The following is an 18,935-nucleotide window of genomic DNA, read 5'->3' as shown; positions in this document are numbered from 1 at the left end:
CACAGGACACCCTCAAAGCCCTACGGCCTCCCTCCGATTGCTTGTGGGGCCCCCTCGAGCATGGGATCGGGGCGCCCTGAGCCTGCGGTACAGGGGATCCTGGGATAGGGACTTGGGAAGCCACGTGTGTCCTCGCCCCGGCTTCGGAAGGTGAGGGTCGTTCGCTCGGTTTGCCCTGGAGACCTCTTCCCAGGCCACCCGGAGAAAGAAAATTCTCGGGCTCCGCCGCTGGCGGCGGAGAGAGGGCTGCGGATTCTCGGTCACACCCCCTTCTCACCGGGGCACAGAGGCCTGGCCAGGGAAAGCCCTGCTGGAATGTGGTCGCCTGTCCAGAGTCTCTGGCCGCTTGGAAAGCTCCTGGGACAGCGAGGCAGGAAAGCTGACCTGAGATGCGTTTTTGCGTTGGAAGGTCAGCTAAGGGACAAGTAAGCAGGCCAATGGGGGAAGGGATGAGCCCCTGCCTCTGAAGTACCAGGGCCTCCGCCATACACCATGTTTGGTGTATTTACTGATAGCTTTGCCAGGTATGCAAACCCATGCGTGTATGTGTGCGGGAGGGCTTGGACCCAGAGTTCGAGCTTCCTCATTTTTGAAAAAAAAAATGACTTTGTGCTACCCAGTAACTTTCGGGAAATGGGCTGTTAGCGATTTATCTAGAAAACCGCCCGTTATGCCTGTTTTTGTTGACTCCAGGCACCTAAAGGCTTTAGAAGTAATTGTATATAAGTATTATTCACTTATGTACAAGGATAGGTAGACTGTTCTAAAAGGATGCCTGTTACCTTCGCATTTTTATTTCGGAGACAGGAGAAACAAATTGTAAATCTTTGCTTAGCTACTGCCTCTTGTCAACTTGTTTGGCAAGTTGACGAGGGGCGTCACTTGGTAGAGATCAGTGCAGATTTTTCTCTTTCCTCCAAGTGTTTGAAAGTATTTCTAGAAAATATTTGCAGTCATTAGTAGAGTATCAGGCGTTTGACGGGGGTTGTTTGTGTAGTTGAGTGAAATTAAGGCAGTGAGGTGGGGGAATTGTGGGCTAGATGAGAGTACTTGGTTTCTATTTTTGGAAAAAGAGGCGTGTCCTTTTGGTTATTTGCCCGACTCTGCAAGGTTCACCTTTTAGAAATTGTGAAATATCATATATGCTTAGTCTCACACAATTTTATCTAACTGTGGATTTAAAATAGTACACTCGAGAAGAAAACAACAACAACAGCAACAACAGAAGTGATCCCCGACTCTCAAGTCTACCACACAGAGGGCGGGATTGAACACCAGGAGCTCAAGGCTCACCCTGGTTCGGTGTGACTGACATCCATTGAGCTTTTTAACTTCTCTGACCCTCAGGAGTGAAACAAAACTTTTGTGCTGTAATGCAAGCTTTCAAAAGTTCGTTCACCTAACTCTTGATGGGTTGGACTAAATAGCTTCCAAGGTCCGTTCTGAGCCGGCATTTTGAAATTATTTCAAGTATTCTGGAAATCGGGTGACATCTGAATTGGGATGAACTCTTGTATCTCTGAATGAGATGGCTGATAATAAAACTTCTTAAAATGTAGGGGTAATCGTGTCTTTAAAAACTCGAACTCCCTCTTTGCGTAGAAAAGCCTCTTTAATGTTTGCCTGCAGTTAGAATAGGCCCCCTTTGAAGAATAGCAGTTTTATTGTTTCCCTAACTTACTGACACGAGTTGGTTTTGCATGGGTGTCAAGGACAGTTTTTGCCGTGAGATTGCTTTAGATGTACCCCAGATAAGAACAGCTCAGGGATACCAGGCTGTGAGAAGTTCTACCGCCATGTAGGTAGGGAAGGAAAGAATTTTCTGTTGTTTACTATATTGTTGGGGTCAAACTTATTCAGATGCATGAATTGGTTATATATAGAAAATGCCCAAGTGCTTGCTTCAGCCACTGCTACCCTGGCTACTATTTCCATAATGTCATGACAACATGATTTGTATGAAAGCATTCTCTTTTGTTAAGTGTGTGTGTGTGTGTGTAGAATAGTTCTCTATTTGGAAGCACTTGTTAAAATGCAAATCAAAGATTAACAGATGATGCCTAGAGTGCCTTTGTAGTTGACTCTCAGGGAGCCTCTGGGTTTCTGACTTTGTAAAGGTACAGAGTTACATGACGTATCTTTTTAGTTGATGAAGCCCATACAAGAACAGGATTATATCTTTTAGCTTGGGGCAGAATTTTGACTTTTCAATGAATTTCCCCGGTAGTAACACATTATTTCAGAGTTTTGCCTTTCTTCCCATTGAGTGGTTAATAACTTATCATGGGAATGGAAGACTTTTATTTTATTTGATTTGATATATTCTTTGTTTATATTTCAAATGATTTCCCCTTTCCTGGATCCTCCCTCCCCAAAAGTTCCATAAGCCCTCTTCCCTCCCCCTGTTCCCCCATCCACCTCTTCCCACTTCGCTGTTCTGGTATTCTCCCCTATACTGCTGCACTGAGCCTTTCCAGGACCAGGGGCCACTCCTTCCTTCTTGGACATCATTTGATATTTGGATTGTGTCTGGGATATTCCACGTTTCTAGGCTAATATCTGCTTATCAGTGAGTGCATACCATGAGTGTTCTTTTGAGACTGGGTTACCTCACTTAGATGATGTTCTCCAGCTCCAATTATTTGTCTAAGAATTTCATAAATTCATTGTTTCTAATGGCTGAATAGTACTCCATTGTGTATATATACCACATTTTTTTTTGTATCCATTCCTCCACTGAGGGACAACTGGGTTCTTTCCAGCTCCTGGCTATTATAAATAGGGCCGCTATGAACAATGTGGAGCACATATCCTTATTACATGCTGGGGAATCCTCGAGGATTTTGCTTCCAAGACCTATGATCTTGCAAAGGCATGGACTACTCTTCCAGCCTATTTGTAAGAGGTGGGGCTGGAGGCCCAGGCAGAGCTCCTGACCCGACTCCTTGACAGTCACACGTTAGGTACCACAAAACTGATTCAGCTAGGACATTCTTGCCCAAAACACACTTTGTTAGCCAAAAAAAAAAGTTTTATTTAAAATACTTAATTGTACAAGTCAGATAAGAAATAGGCAGTTTTCACTTTGCTTCTTTTCATTCTGTTGTAATCTCAGAGGAACCGTCTTTAAATGTTTTTTTTTTTGTTGTTGTTGTTGTTTTTTTTTTTAGATACAATAGGTTAAAGTAATTTCACTTAATGATACATCTTTTCATCTTTTGTATTAAATTATTTCTGTTTATTGTTTTGGTAGCTGGTTCTTAGGTAGAGATGTAACACCTTGCTTTTGTTTCCTCTTGTTTTACACACACCACACACACACACACACACACACACACACACACAAATGGTGTGGCTTAGGTTGTGGTAGTGGGCAGATAACTCTTTCCTGCACAAATGCAGTCAGTCAGCTTTGTAAGTAGTTACCAAATTAAAGAACGTGACTTGGTGTCCCGCCAGGGCCTCCTCACTGAACCGTGTTGCTATCACATCTCCCAGCCCCAGGCACCAGATCTATCTCAGGGTGAACATCTGGCTCCTCAGCATGTCAGCACCCAGAAACTCCCTTCAACCGAAAGACCGTACCAAAGTGCAGATTCCTGAACCTTCCCTCTCACGGTTGATTCAGTGTAGAGAATTCCTACACTTTGCTTCTCTGAACCATGTGCCTAGAATTACTATAGACGGACTCAAAGGATACACAGGTTTTCTGTCTCCCAGTTCCTGTTCGTCCTTTGAGGGGAGGTTGAGACATAACCCTTTGAGAAGTCCTTGATATTTGCCTCTGCCTACCAAGGTCACATTAAATATTATGAAGACATGGTGAAAAATGCCAGTCTGGTTATTTCTTACTTATGGGCAGCTGTTCTGTCTGCTCATCGGTCTCCCTACACTTCAACCAAACCCCATCCCCACTCCTGCTGAGATCATGGAGAAATTATTCTGATGTTGGGCATCTTCTTCCTGAGGCTGGTGCCAGCTTTTTTCCATCAGGCCTTATTGCCTTCTGTCAGTATTCCATGTTTCCTGGTAAGGCAGTGATCACCAACACGGGCTCTTTTTGTTTTGTTTTGTTTTGTTTAGTTTTTTCGAGATAGGGTTTCTCTGTGTTAGCCCTGGCTGTCCTGGAACTCACTCTGTAGACCACGCAGGCTGGCCTGGAACTCAGAAATCTACCTGCTTCTGCCTCCCAAGTGCTGGGATCACAGGCGTGCGCCATCTCTGCCCGGCAAACCTGGGCTCTTTAAAGGAGTTTTAGGCTAAAATGTTTGAGAAACAAATTAAACAAGTGATGATTTTGTTGTCAGTTTTTTTGGAAAAGATTTCAAGTTCTGTGTAACATACCGTGGAAAACAGAGGCTGAGAGTGTACTTCATTCCGTCAGTATTCGCATTGAGAAGGAAAGATTGACTGGCAAACAGCATGGCTTCCTCTCCTTCATCTTCCTGCTCTGAGCGTCTGCCAGGATTTGTAGTTTGCCTGCCTGGTGGGTTTTCTTTTAAACTTAAAGATTGACCCCGAGCTTTCAAGAAGAGGAAGACTGAATGTCACTGTGGCTGAAATGCCCTGATTTTTTTTAATCTTCACTGTCAGCAGCGTTGCCTGGGTGAGTGTTAACTATGAGTGTGTGGCCAACCGTACAAGTAAGTGTCAGAGGCGCTGCCTTCCAAACCCTGGTCACTCTGCCTGTGATCCGAAGTGTGGGAAAAGACCCAAGCCTTTTGTTTATTGATGCATGTTTTTATTGTGACCAGGAACGATTAAGTTGGCTTTATTTCACTTTTACTGAGATGTAACAGAAATATATAATTTTAAATACCAGCCACCATGATAGGTATTTCATGCCTTAGAGGAATTATGGTTTTTTTTTGTTGTTGTTGTTGTTGTTGTTGTAAAGAAGATGTGTGTATGTGTATCATTTTTTTTTGCATTTTTATTAGCTATTTTCTTTATTTACATTTCAAATGCTATCCCTTTTCCTCATTCCCCTTCTGAAAATCCCCTGTCCTATCCCTCCCTGCTCACTAACCCACCCACTCCCGCTTCCTGACCTGGCATTCCTCTACACTGGGACAGTGAGCCTTCATGGGTCCAAGGACCTCTCCTCTCTTTGGTGACTGAGCAGGCCATCCTCTGCTGCCCGTGTGACTGGAGCCATGGGTCCTTTCATGTGTGCTTTTTGGTTGGTGGTTTAGTCCCTGGGAGCTCTGGGGGGAACTGGTTGGTTCATATTATTGTTCCTCCTGTGGGGCTGCAAACCTCTTTAGCTCCTTTCTCTATCTCCTTCATTGGGGACCCTGTGCTCAGCTCAATGGTTGGCTGAGAGCATCCACCTCTGAATTTGTCAGGCTCTGGCAGAGCCTCTCAGGAGGCAGCCATATTAGGCTCCTGTCAGTAAGGACTTGTTGACATCCACAATAGTGTCTGGGTTTGGTGACTGTATATGGGATGGATCTCCAGGTGGGGCAGTCTCTGGATGGCCTTTCCTTCAGTCTCTGCTCCATACTTTGTCTCCATATTTCTTCCCATGGGTATTTTGTACCCTATCTAAGAAGGACCAAAGTATCTACACTTTGGTCTTCCTTCTTAAGCTTCATGTGGTCTGTGAATTATACCTTGGGTATTCCAAGCTTCTAGGCTAATATCTACTTCTCAGGGAGTGTGTACTCTTTTGTGATTGGGTTACTTCACTAAGGATGATATTTTCTAGTTCCATCTATTTGCCTAAGAATTTCATGAATTCATTGTTTTTAATAGCTGAGTAGTAGTGCATTGTATAAATGTACCACATTTTCTGTATCCATTCCTCTGTTGAGGGACATCTGGGTTATTTCCAGCTTCTGGCTATTATAAATAAGGCCGCTATGAACACAGTGGAACATGTGTCCTTATTTCATGCTGGGGAATCCTTTGCGTATATGCCCAGGAGTGGTATAGCAGGGTCCTCAGGTAGTGCTATGTCCAATTTTCTGATGTACTGCCAAACTGATTTCTAGAGTGGTTGTACCATCTTGCAATCCTACCAGTAATGGAGGAGTGTTCCTCGTTCTCCACATCCTCGACAGCATCTGCTGTCCCCTGAGTTTTGATCTTAGCCCTTCTGACTGGTGTGAGGTGAAATCTCAAGGTTGTTTGATTTGTATTTCCCTTATGATTAAGGATGTTGAACATTTCTTTAGGTGCTTCTCAGCCATTTAGTATTCCTCAGTTGAGAATTCTGTTTAGCTCTGTACCCCATTTTTTAATAGGGTTATTTGGTTCTCTGGAGTCTAACTTCTTGAGTTCTTTGTATACATTAGATTTGTATACATTAGTCTTCTATTGAATGGCAGATTGGTAAAGATCTTTTCCCAATCTGTTGGTTGCCATTTTGTCCGCTTGACAGTGTCCTTTGCCTTATAGAAGCTTTGTAATTTTATGAGGTCCCATTTGTCAATTCTTGACCTTAGAGCATAAGCTATTGGTGTTCTGTTCAGGAACTTTTCCCCTGTGCCCATGTCCTCAAGGGTCTTCCCCAGTTTCTTTTCTATTAATTTCATTGTGTCTGGTTTTATGTGGAAGTCCTTGATCCAGTTGGACTTGAGCTTTGTACAAGGAGATAAGAATGGGTCGATTTGCATTCTTTCCACATATCACTGCCAGTTGACCTAGCACCATTTATTGATTTTTCTTTATGATGAACCGTTAGATATGCATCATGTAGGAAACCTATTTTTGCAACAGATTGGCATTCAAGCAAGGATGGGTCACCCACCTGAAAGTTTTATTGTACTTAAAGTAGCATTGGTTTAGTCATTCTAAAGCAGGTTGCTTTTCTAAGATCACCGAAATGAACTAAAAACTTGTTGGAGTCAGTGCTTCTGATATGGAAATTAGTTCATTTTACACTGCTGGCATCAGGCCCAGGGCCTTGTGCGTGTTCTGGAGTGCCCTGCTGCTAAGCTACGCTCCCAACCACACCGAGTGGGTGTTTGTTTTGTTTTTAGTTTGTTTGTTTTGTTTTCCTTTAAAGTAGTTGCTTTGAGGCAGCAGCTGTTGTTCTGAAGTGTCCCCTCGTTCATGAAGCATGTTTGTAATAGTCTGTAACTTAAAAAGTCCACTTCATACACACCTGCCGCGGCCTCCCAGATGGCCCAGCGGGGAAAGCGAGACTGAGGACAGGCGTGGGATATCCAAGGCACACAGTGGGAGAAGAGAACTGACTCTGGTGTCCTCTACCCTCACCTGCGTTGGTGGCACATATCCAGTAAATGAAAGTGTAGCTGTTATTTAAATAAAAACTTGTTAGGTGTAACTATACAGTACTATCAGCATCCAGAAAGATTTATGTTGACTTGATAAGTTTTCTCATTTTTTATTTTATTCAGTGCGTGCGTTATTTAGTGAGTGGTATAGCCCAGGTGAGGACACTTGCAAGAAGTGGTCTTCTCTTTCCATCCTATGGGTCCAGGGTATCAACCTCAAATCTCCAGGCTGAGCCGGTGTCTTCACCCTCTGAGCCATCCCAACAGCCTGACTTAATGTGTTTGATAAGTAGCTATTTACTGGGCCATGTACTAAACCAGGGTCCCCCAACTCCCCAAAAATTAGTTTCCAGAGTTTGGAAGAACTATTACATATTCTAACTCTGTCCATGAGCATCCAAAAGAGGATGAGAATAATTGGGAAGGGTAGAGATAAAGGAGGAAAAGACCTGTGGTTTATTTTACAACTTTCACGCAAAGGTTTTTAGTGATACGATTAGATCTCCAGTTATGAACTATTTCAAGCCTGTAGAAAAGTTTCACAGTAGCAGGATCCCTGTGTATTTAATTACCAAGACTTAGCAGATACAGCTTTTCCGTATTGGCTTTAGAGCTTTTAAAATGGATGTGTGTCCTGCACACGAGCCAGGCCAGAAGGTGACGTTGGGGTTAACCTCCGAAACATCTCCTCCTCCTCCTTCCTGTGGAGGTTTCTTCTTGGTTTGGAGCTTGCCCTAGGCTGTGCTGGATGGTGGTAGGCCCCAGGGATTCTCCAGTCTCTGCTTGCTGCTCCGGGATCCTAAGGAAGGGCCAGCCAACCCTTTTTTTTTTCTTCAGGTTTTACTCAGGTGCTTGGAATTGGATCAGGTCCTCATGCTAGTGTAGCAAGTAGGTTCCCAAATGATCTGTCTGTGCCCTTGCTTGTATGCATGTATGTATTTATGTATGTATGCATATATGCATGCATGGTAACTATTAGTAACTATTAGAAGTATAGTCCTATCCATCCAGCTGGTCTCTTACTCCCACCATTCCTCAGGCGATCTCTCCTAGTCTGCAGGTGCTAGTACATACTATTACCACGCAGAGGGTTTTATATTGATACGACTCTCCACAAATAGATACAACATTTTATGCATCTTTAAAAAGTTACAGTAATGATGTTGGTTTTAGGACATGTGCCTACTATTTACAGATTTGCATTTCTTACTATCTTTTTTTTTTTTTTAAAGTTACCTGTATTGATACCAATGAATTCACTATGTAGTAATTGCTACGGAGGTTTCTCTTTTGGGATAATTTCAGGTTGTTTGCAGTTCTGTTTTACTTTTAAGAATGGGATTATCACTGTGTCTGTGCCTGCGGGCATGTCGCGTGTGGGCGCACATGCCCCAGCACAGGTGGAGGGCAGAGGACAGCTTGGGACAGTTGGCTCTCCCCCACCTTGTCCTGTGTTCAGGAAGGGAGCTCAGGGGCCAGGCTTGAGGGATCGGCGTCTTCACTTGCCTGGCCATCTGCCAGCACCAGTTTTCAGTACTGTTAAGGACAGTTGTAAGTAAAAGTACGTTTCTCATATGCATTGAATGTTATCGCCTAATCTGAAAGTTATCGCCAACACTTAGCAAGGTGTAACACTTGCCAGTATCATAGAATGAAATGATAGCCCTTTTATTTTGGGGATGTTACTAAATATTGGAGGATGGAAGGATTTGTATGTGTGAAGAGAAGAGATCAAGGAATGAAGTTCATCTTACAGCTAAGACAGACTGTGTGTGTGATTCAGTGAAAAACTTCACATTGTGACTCAGTACTCATGGGGATAAAATGCTACAGGAAACGGTTTAACCTACTTAAATAGAGCATATTTTATTTTCTGTTTAATCAAAATGTTCTATCTGACTATAATGTAGTCACAGGGGCATGGTCAGACAGGTAGGCTGGACAAGATAGACAAACATTAACTATGATTCTGGGAGTCAGTGTTCTCTGCTAGTGCTCTGAAGACTTTTTTTTTTGGCAGTAAGTTCAGTCGTTGGCTGGTCTCCCTTCATAGGAGTAGGGTGCGTTGGGTGGATAAGGTTTTGATTTTGAGCATTTGGAGAGTAGGGCGAAGATGACATTTCTGGTCTTGATTAGGTTGGGGATGAGAGTTGATGAGACTTTTAAGGAATTAGTTTAGAGGCAAGCTTTTACGTTCATCTCTGTAAGAGCTGATGTGGTCCAGAGCTGAAGATGGCGGCCCCGTGGAACGTGACACAGTTTGGGAAACGTTCATGTGGAGCTGTAGAGAAGCTGGCCGACTGGCTGTGGAGTTGACTGTGAGAGAAGACTTGAGGGTGACAGCCGGGTCTCTTCAGTTATTTAAAGAAATGATGCCTTCTTAACAGCCATGCAACTCTCAGCGCCTGTGAGGGGGCCATGGAGTTAGCTGTTTAGGTGTTTTAGGGTGAGATGTTTGAAAATTAGAGTCTGAATCAAGAGAGTCTGAGGTGCCAGGACAGAGTTCAGATACTAGTTCATAGGCTGGCTGGATGATCATCCCTGGGCGGGAGGTAACTCAGTAGAGCGCCGCTAAGAAGCCAGAGATGGAGCCTTGACCATCCTCACACGTGGGGAGGACACACAGAATGAACAAAACCAGTACCAGTACCTTACTGGGGAGGGGAAGGGAAGAGAGCGCCTGTGGGATAAAGTAGAGGAGAACTGATCCAGGGTCAGTGAGTTTTAGCAGGTGGTGGTGCTGGGGAATGAGAGGAGAGCGTTGGTTTTGTAGCTGCTGAAAAGGGACCCCCCCTTCCCCTAACCCCTTATTCCCCCCACACAGCCCAGGCAGTCTTGAGTAACAGCAAGCCATCTGGTTAAGTGTGTGAAAGGATGCTTGAAGCTTACCTAGGGAGTTTACATAGCAAACTTTCATTGTCTTACACAGCCGTGTGTAAGGAGACTCTTTATTGACCTTCCATGGAAACGAAAGAGTCCAAAAGTACTAACACTTGACTGACTGGTAAAGCAAGTTTTAAAAATTTGTAATTGTAATGAGTTTAATTTAAGGCAAGTTAAGAAGTAAAAATGCTGAAGACCATTTAGAAAATTTTGCATTTAAAACCTCTGCAAAATGTGGCAAATCTGCCCTCAGTTTTTCTTCTCTGATACTGCTGTGCACATTAACACCAAGGCAGTGAGAGAAGGGGTGTTGGGCTTGGGTGATTTGTGTAGGAAAAACTGGTGCTTATAATGAGATATTCTGTCTGTAAATGCTCTTTTAGATTCTTTGTACTTTTTCCAACTTGAATAATCAATTATTTATTTCTTTAATGGGAATAAAGCCAGCATATTTGAAAAATACTATAAATGAATGTTTTGAATATGTAATATGGGACATTACAAAGTTGAGAATGAATTCTAAATTTCTCGAACTTTTAAATTGTTAACCATTTTACAAGAATTCATACTTTATTATTACTAATTTTTTCTGATTGAGTTTTTAGGTGTTTAGGACCACATTATTTTCAGGGATATAGCGGTCTGTTCTACCAGTTTGTGTCTTACCACTAGCGTGAGTGTTGCTTTCATGTTCAGGGTATTCTAGATGCTGTTTCTACCGTGTTTCCTGAAATGTTTCACCATGTGTCTGATTAGTGTGGCTAGTCTTAGTTAGTGAACCCAGCTGAACCACAAGCCACTCCACCAGCTGCTCCACCAGCTGCTCCACCAGCTACTCCATCAGCTACTCCACCAGCTGCCCCACCAGCTACTCCACCAGCTGCTCTATCAGCTACTCCATCAGCCGCTCTATCATCCGCTCTATCAGCTGCTCCATCAGCTACTCCACCAGCTGCTCTATCAGCTGCTCCACCAGCTACTCCACCAGCTGCTCTATCAGCTACTCCACCAGCTGCTCCATCAGCTGCTCCATCAGCTACTCCACCAACTGCTCCACCAGCCGCTCCACCAGTTGCTCCATTAGTTGCTCCATCAGCTAACCCACCAGCTACTCCACCAGCTACTCCACCAGCTACTCCATGCTACTCCATCAGCTGCTCCACCAGTGACTCCATCAGCTACTCCACCAGCTACTCCATCAGCTACTTCACCAGCTACTCCATCAGCTAGTGTGTAAGAAAATACTACAGGCAATTGCATTCTCTGGGAGAATGTTGACCCTCAGGTAGAGAGCGTTTTCACAGGGAGAAATTTGAGATAAAGCCATTGCTGTTCCTCGGCTAATCTCTAGCTTAGTTTCCTGCAGCCTGCTGAGACCCAGGAAGTAAGAAGAGAAGTTTCTTAGCCTGTTCATGTCTTTTGTTCCAGAGTTTATGTTCATATGATCCAAACCAAAAATTGGAACAAAAAAAGCCAATATTTGGACAGATTATTGAAGTCTGGAGGCCAGAAACCCTGAGGTTTTGTTTCTAGCAAGTGAGAAATGATAAAGTCGATGACAGTATTCCGAAAGACTTCTTGTCTCTTTAAAGAACTTGTCATCATTCTGGGCTATTTGTAGTCTCCATTTAATGAATATAATTAAACTTAACTAATATTTAAACAGTAGTCGAGTACTCAAATATTTGTACACATTACATTTTTTAAATCTCAATTTCTAGCTTTGTAAAGTGTTCACTCTCAAAGTGAAGTCGTGTGTGGTGTTCCAATAGAAAATAATATATTCCCTCCACTTTTCAGCCTGTCCTCAGTCCTGACCAGATGGAGATCGCCAGCCTCGCAGGCGACCTGTCACTCAAGTTGTCCTTGGAATCTGCGTATGCACTGTTGTTGCTTCCTGAGACATGGGCCCCTAGCAGCCCCTCTTCCCCCAAAAAGCCAAAACATGAATGAATGAATGAATGAATGAGTGAGTGATTGAATGAATGAATCCACTCAGCAAATGCTTATCCAGTAACCAGATCCTGAGGGTACACAGAACAACAGATGATCACTGTTGTAGTAATTATATTCTAGTAAGGGGACATAAACAAGTTTTTAAAAAATGCACGCCTGGTAATTTTAGATATAGCAAATTCAGTGTGGAGGGAACAAATGGACCGTGGGAAAGAATAATTGGTGTGGTGTCTGTGGGTGACAAGCGTGCTCAGGGCCTCAGCTTCGTTAGTAGTTAGGCTGTCATTACACGGTGAGGCTGAGGACAGCCAGGGTTCTGATGCGGGGGTGAGAGTGTTGTAGCAAGTGGGAAGAAGAGACCAAGGAGTTACTGGGTCTTCACAGTTGACCACGGGCTGCCAGAGTGAGGGCTCTGTGTGGGGAGTGGTCTGAAGCCGACACAGGGAGCCGAGCGAGGCTGTGCAGTCGCGCATGTTGTGGTAGAGGAGAGCGTAAAGATGTGCAGTGATGGCGCCTAGGATTTGGTGATTGAATATGGGGTAAGTGAGGAGCAGGTGGTCTCAAGTGTGACTCCAGTCTTGGCCAAGCTGTCGGTGAGGGGTCCTTAGAGAAGAAAATTAAGGCTTGGTATTGACCGTGTTAAAAGAGGCACGTGGGCCAATTTGTGCTGAGTCCAAACTCTTGTTTTTTGTTTTTTCGAGACAAGGTTTCTCTGTGTAGCCCTGGCTGTCTTGGAACTCACTCTATAGACCAGGCTGGCCTGGAACTCAGAAATCCGCCTGCCTCTGCCTCCCAAGTGCTGGGATTAAAGGCGTGCACTGCCATTGCCAGGCATGAGTCCAAACTCTTCAGCGCTTGGGATAGCAACTGAGACTCCTGAGCTTCCATGTTCAGATTCCTCTGTAGTTCTGGAACAGGGTGTCACGGAGGAGAGGGAAGAGAAGATGACCCTCTGGTTCATCCGCCTTGAGAGGTGGTAGAGGTGAAGTTTGTACTGTAGTAATGAGGGACAGGAGCCTCAAGGTGAGTCCTGTGCTTGCCCTTAATCAGAAACCAGCAGTTTGTGTTTATTTGGTTGGTAAGTGAAGGGTTTCTAGTTAGCAGGAGTTCTAGTTTGGGCTGAGCGTGATGATTCTATCGGACAGCAGCACAGCTGGTATGGCTGTCTGTATGATTTAGTATAGTTTAGTATAATCTATTAATTCTCATGACAGCCAGATGTTTTCATCACTCTTTTAGGGTTCATACAGTACTCTTAAATGTAAAATAAGAAAAAAAATACTTTAAACAATTCTTAGTGCTATATTTGCAAGGAAAATACTGGGAAGGAAGGCATTGACGTATTAGCATTTAATCATTCCTAAGAAATAAGATATCCATCAGATTTTATTTTTCTTAAAATGCCCTCTACATTAGTGTTATGTTTGTAATCTTGCAAAAGCAAAATACAGTTGTTAAAATTAAATAAGTCTTCTTCTTCTTTTTTGGTTTTAAATGTCTTTAAAAATATGGAATGCTTCACAAATTTGCATGTCATCCTTGTGCAGGCAGAGGCCATGCTAATCTTCTTTTTCTGTTCCAATTTTAGTATTTGTCCTGTGGAAGTGAGCACTTTATTTTTTTGTTAAGTAAAGCACAATGGCACATGCTGGTGTTAGAAATACTTGGGAGGAAAAGTGTAATAAGTTTGAGGCTATCCTCTGCTACACAGTGAGATTGTGATTCAGCCATTCTCCAAAGCAAAATAGATAGGAAATCATTTTTTAGCAGTTAGTTTTACTCTGTAATTAAAGTGATACTATTTAGATTTTATATTGGACACATACTTCACATTTTTTTAGATTATTTGTCTTTAGAGTATTAAAGGAAGAACAATGCTTGAAGAATATACTTCTGTGTATCTATACCGTATCCTTCCTCAGAGACATACCCAGCTCTTTGCTAGATGACGCAGGGAAAAATATAAACTGGGTCCATAAATGTGAGCACGAGACAGCCAGTCCAAGTGGGCCAAAGGTCAGCTAAGTGCCTATGACAGTGATAACTTGTCTTTGGCCCGCAGATAGGTACACGTACTCTGGTCAAGGCATTTATGAAGCCATACAGAGTGTGCCTTTTGGAAACTGTCGACTGCATAGTTAGTAAAATCTGATCTTATTTGGTACTAAAGTTGTGATTTTTCTCAAGTCTGGCTGTTAGTTGAATTTGAACTTGTAGTTTCATAGACAGTTACTAACATGGGCCTTGGATGTTTTTTATTTTATGTAGGGCTTTTAAATGACATTGTGTTATATGTAATATTTTGATGTAAAATAGCATTTCTTTCTTTCTTTTTTCCTTTTTCTTTTTTTGGTAGCTTGCATTGAAAGGCTCAAGCTACAGTGGACTACTTGAGCGACATCATATTCACACCAAAAATGTAGAACACATAATTGATAGTTTACGGTAAGTCCACGCGATGGGGCCTTACTGGGGATATTATAATATTATATTCAGGATTTCTGATCTCATTTGTATTAGCAGTTAATTCTTAGACTGTTAGTAAAGTTTGACACATCTCTATCAAATTATATTGAAATTAAAAGACAAGATTTTTATCATTTTTCTAAGGAAGTTTCTATCTTACTCTTAAAATTCAAATATTTGCAGTAACTGTCTCCTAGGGAAGCGTCATTCCTCGGTCCGTTCAATACTCAGCAGGCTTCCACTGCATGAGTGATAGATACGCGTGTTCATCAGAGTGTTCCTGGGTCTAACGATGACCAGAGTAGATTCCTCAGCTTGCAGTGGGATCAGTTTAAGCGACTGTAAAAGAGGACTGTAAGAACATGCCAGTCACCAAATACTTTGAGTGTCTGCCACTCAATGAATATTTGTTGAACTTTAGGTAATAGTTGTTATTTAATGAATATGTAAGTTTTATGTAATGAATATAAAAGCACGTTATATTACAATCTCAGCATCAGAAGCAGAGGAAAGTGACATTCTGATCAGTCAGTATTACTGTCAGTGGTTTTAATATTTGTTTTAAGCCCCATGGAGATTTGGTTGTCAATGTTTATTTGCTTCCTGACTTGTCATAGTTAATTGGCTATATATGCTAACTTCGCAAGCTATACCTAGGTTTGTTTCTATTAACAGATTATTATTGTCATTGTTGTTGTTGTTATTATTATTATTGTTGTTGTTGTTATTATTATTTTGGTAATACTCTGCCTCTTAGAAAATGTCCGTGTCTTAGATATGTCACCAGAGGAAACCGTGTGCAACTTCTTATCCTAGGGATGAAGGAATTGAGGTTCGCCTGGTCAAGCGGAGGGAGTACGATGAAGAGACTGTCCGATGGGCAGACGCTGTCATAGCTGCGGGAGGTAACTGCTTCCTAGAGACAAGGTGCTGGGCACGGGCTGCCTTTCCCGGGTGTTGTTTCCAGGTCCCTGGGGTCCCGCTGTTTTGAATCCTTCAAGTCCAGTGAGGTGGTTTTGTTGTTGTTTTGTTCGTTTGTTATAACATTTTTCTTAATGCTATTTATAATTCTTGATGTTGTGAGGCTTTCTGGGTTTTCTTTAGTTGTAATTTGAAGATCTCACCTTTACATTCAGAAGAGTGTATTTTGATTTAATTGTGGCAGCCTTAATAAAGAGCTGATGGTGAAAATTTATTGAGGTTATCATTATTTGGCTCCATCATACCAAAATGTACTTTTTCTTGAGTTTTGTAATTATTAGTGACCATTTTTCCAGCTTTAAATTGAAAGTAGTTGTTGGAGAGAACATATTAAATTGGGCATGGTTGGATATGTTTTTACTAAAATACCATAAATCTTTGAACTGGTTTAATAGGTTAGGGAAGGAGATGTTTGGGATTAGAGCCCAATACCTGGACAATGACAGTTGGGTGACATTTTTGTCATTTGATGGCTTGTTGAGGTAAGAAATTCTGCCAGCCTTCCTAATGTGCAGGACGGCCTCCTAATGTAAACACTTTTCTGCCCATCTTGACACTGTTGAAATCCTAAATCAGTTCAACAGACACAACTCAATACAACAGGCTCAGTACACACAGTACAGCAGGCTTAGCACACACAGTACAGCAGGCTTAGCACACACAGTACAGCAGGCTCAGCACACACAGTACAGCAGGCTCGGCACACACAGTACAGCAGGCTCGGCACACACAGTACAGCACGCTCAGCACACACAGTACAGCAGGCTCGGCACACACAGTACAGCAGGCTCAGCACAGTACAGCAGGCTCGGCACACACAGTACAGCAGGCTCAGCACACACAGTACAGCAGGCTCAGCACACACAGTACAGCACGCTCAGCACACACAGTACAGCAGGCTCGGCACACACAGTACAGCAGGCTCAGCACACACAGTACAGCAGGCTCGGCACACACAGTACAGCAGGCTCGGCACACACAGTACAGCAGGCTCAGCACAGTACAGCAGGCTCTGCACAGTGCAACAGGAATAGGTGGAGGGAAGCTCTAACAGTCCACTGGGAGGGTATATGATTTAAAAGAATACTACTAGTTTCCAGAATGGTGTTAGAGCTGCTTTGTAAGACAAGTCTGGTTGTGTCTCATACTCTGCTAGGTGATGGCACCATGCTTCTGGCTGCAAGTAAAGTTCTGGACAGACTGAAACCTGTCATTGGGGTCAACACTGATCCGGAACGGTAAGAAAGGACGCGTAATTTTATAGGGTTAATGTTTTAAATGCTCCGCATGAAGACATTTCTGCCTTGTTTTGTGTGTTGTCTGTTTTTTTTTTTTTTTATGAATCTTAAACTTTCAAAGCTATTCTTTATTTCCTCTGGTACTCATGATGTAGGCTCTGTTGCTTCAAAGATTTTTCCATGTGCATGATGTTAAAGTGTCAGCATCTTTGTTCCTGGTTACCATGAACATCAGAATGTGTTCTAAAACAACTGAGTGGAAAAATGGACAGTTGACAAGGTGCTTGCCGGGCCCCTGGGCAGACTGGTGTGCCTCCCCTTCCCTCCTTCCTCGGCTGTTACAGGGTCAGGCCTGGGTGAGCTCTGTGTTGCTTTCGTTTGTCTGAAAACTTGTTTCTCTCCCAGCTTTCCTGACATTTACTCTTTTCTTTATTCCAGCCGGTTAGAGCCGTGACTATAACTAGACATTATTAACTTTGTCTGGAGTTTTTGCACCTCCATAATCTCCTTTCCAGGGACATACACTGACCTTACTGGCAGTGTTACCCCCTCATCCCGTAGATCTGCCCTTTAGTATTCGGGACTCAGGTCTCCTCTGTTTTCTTCATTTTATTTATTTCTTTGATGGCTCCTTAAATATTTTAAAATCATTATCTTTCTCCTCAACTCTAGATTACCCGGTCTTCCTTTCTATTCCTGTATCATGCTTGAAAGAAATCGTGCAGAAAAAAACCCAAACCTTAGAAACTTGGGCTCGCCATCCTTTCCAGCTTCAGAGCCCTACCTGCTCTTGGGATCTGGCCTTGCCCACAGCCCTCTCTCCATGCTCCGCCACACTGCTCAGGGGCGCTGGCTTTTGTGCACTGCTCAGGGGTGCTGGCTTTTGTGCACTGCCGCATCCCTTCTCCCTGAGTCAGCTTCCGCCATGCTCAGGCCACGCCTGCCTGCGGGCTCACTCAGGACCATGCCGTCTCAGGATGACTCTGTACTTCATGTCTGCATCTTGGTTGCTGTCCCTTTTCTTCCCACGAGCCCCAACATGGCTGTGTCATCGCTTCCCAGGGCTAAACCTCTGCACCTTTTCTGGATTTGTCCTCAGCCAGTTCACCGAGACTGTTTAGGGGACCAGTGACATCCTGAGCGGAGCACACACTGCAGTTTCTGTCCTTGTTGTCTTGGGGGTTAAGCATAGCTCTTCCTTACTCTCTTGGCATTTAAAGGTTCTTTTCCTCCTTCCTCTGATTTCTCCTTTGTGTCTGTTTTAAAGGCGCTCATCTTTGGTCCTTGGCCTGTAGTGCTGTTTTGACAGATTATAGTTCAGGTCTTTTTGTCCTTCATTGTCTAGAGCATCCTCTGCTTCCATCTTCCAGCTTAGTGTGCCCGCTGCGGTCACTGTCACCTAGTGTGCCCGCTGCGGTCACTGTCACCTAGTGTGCCCGCTGCGGTCACTGTCACCTAGTGTGCCCGCTGCGGTCACTGTCACCTAGTGTGCCCGCTGCGGTCACTGGCACCTAGTGTGCCCGCTGCGGTCACTGGCACCTAGTGTGCCCGCTGCGGTCACTGGCACCTAGTGTGCCCGCTGCGGTCACTGGCACCTAGTGTGCCCGCTGCGGTCACTGGCACCTAGTGTGCCCGCTGCGGTCACTGGCACCTAGTGTGCCCGCTGCGGTCACTGGCACCTAGTGTGCCCGCTGCGGTCACTGGCACCTAGTGTGCCCGCTGCGGTCACTGGCACCTAGTGTGCCCGCTGCGGTCACTGGCACTTCTGCTTCCGTCTCAGAGCCTTACAGCCCCTTTCCACACAAGGAATTCTGATTCTTAGCAGAGAGCACGGCCACCTCGGCCTACCTTTCCTTGATGTTTTTGGTTTTGGCGCAGAGAGCCTTCCTTTTGGGAAACTGGTACGTAGGGGTCACTTTCACTGAGTCACAAGGCCCATTGTCTCGTGGTCCCCGCTACTTTCTGCCCCAATCCCTCTTTTCCATGTTGTTCTAGCAAATTGGCCTTCATTGGAGGCATCACACCAGCAGCTGCACAGAGGTCACTGCTTTTCTCTTCTGCTTCCGTCTGACAAACGGAAGTGATTACCTGGGATGAAGTTGTGACTCCATCCTTCATCCCTCACCACACTGGTCATAGATTCTAGAAATTATCCATTGATTCTACC

General features: G+C 43.8%; 1 protein-coding gene and 1 non-coding gene across 3 annotated transcripts in view; one reads left to right on the top strand and one right to left on the bottom strand.

Moving 5' to 3' along the window:
• Nucleotides 1–18,935, top strand: part of Nadk2 (NAD kinase 2, mitochondrial) — a 41,871-nt gene that overhangs the window by 559 nt on the left and 22,377 nt on the right. For both annotated transcript variants that reach the window (XM_052159387.1, XM_052159386.1), the window contains exons 2-4: nucleotides 14,440–14,528; nucleotides 15,366–15,454; nucleotides 16,687–16,768. In XM_052159387.1, the coding sequence (XP_052015347.1) occupies nucleotides 14,440–14,528; nucleotides 15,366–15,454; nucleotides 16,687–16,768 (260 nt within the window). The remainder of the gene's footprint in view (nucleotides 1–14,439; nucleotides 14,529–15,365; nucleotides 15,455–16,686; nucleotides 16,769–18,935) is intronic.
• LOC127667204 (U6 spliceosomal RNA) lies at nucleotides 13,586–13,695 on the bottom strand. Its single transcript, XR_007973843.1, has one exon. It is a non-coding gene; the product is annotated as a U6 spliceosomal RNA (small nuclear RNA).

Source organism: Apodemus sylvaticus, chromosome 16, assembly GCF_947179515.1.
Source record: "Apodemus sylvaticus chromosome 16, mApoSyl1.1, whole genome shotgun sequence".
In the NCBI taxonomy this organism is placed as follows: Eukaryota; Metazoa; Chordata; class Mammalia; order Rodentia; family Muridae; genus Apodemus; species Apodemus sylvaticus.
This window is presented reverse-complemented; position numbering and strand designations above follow the sequence as displayed.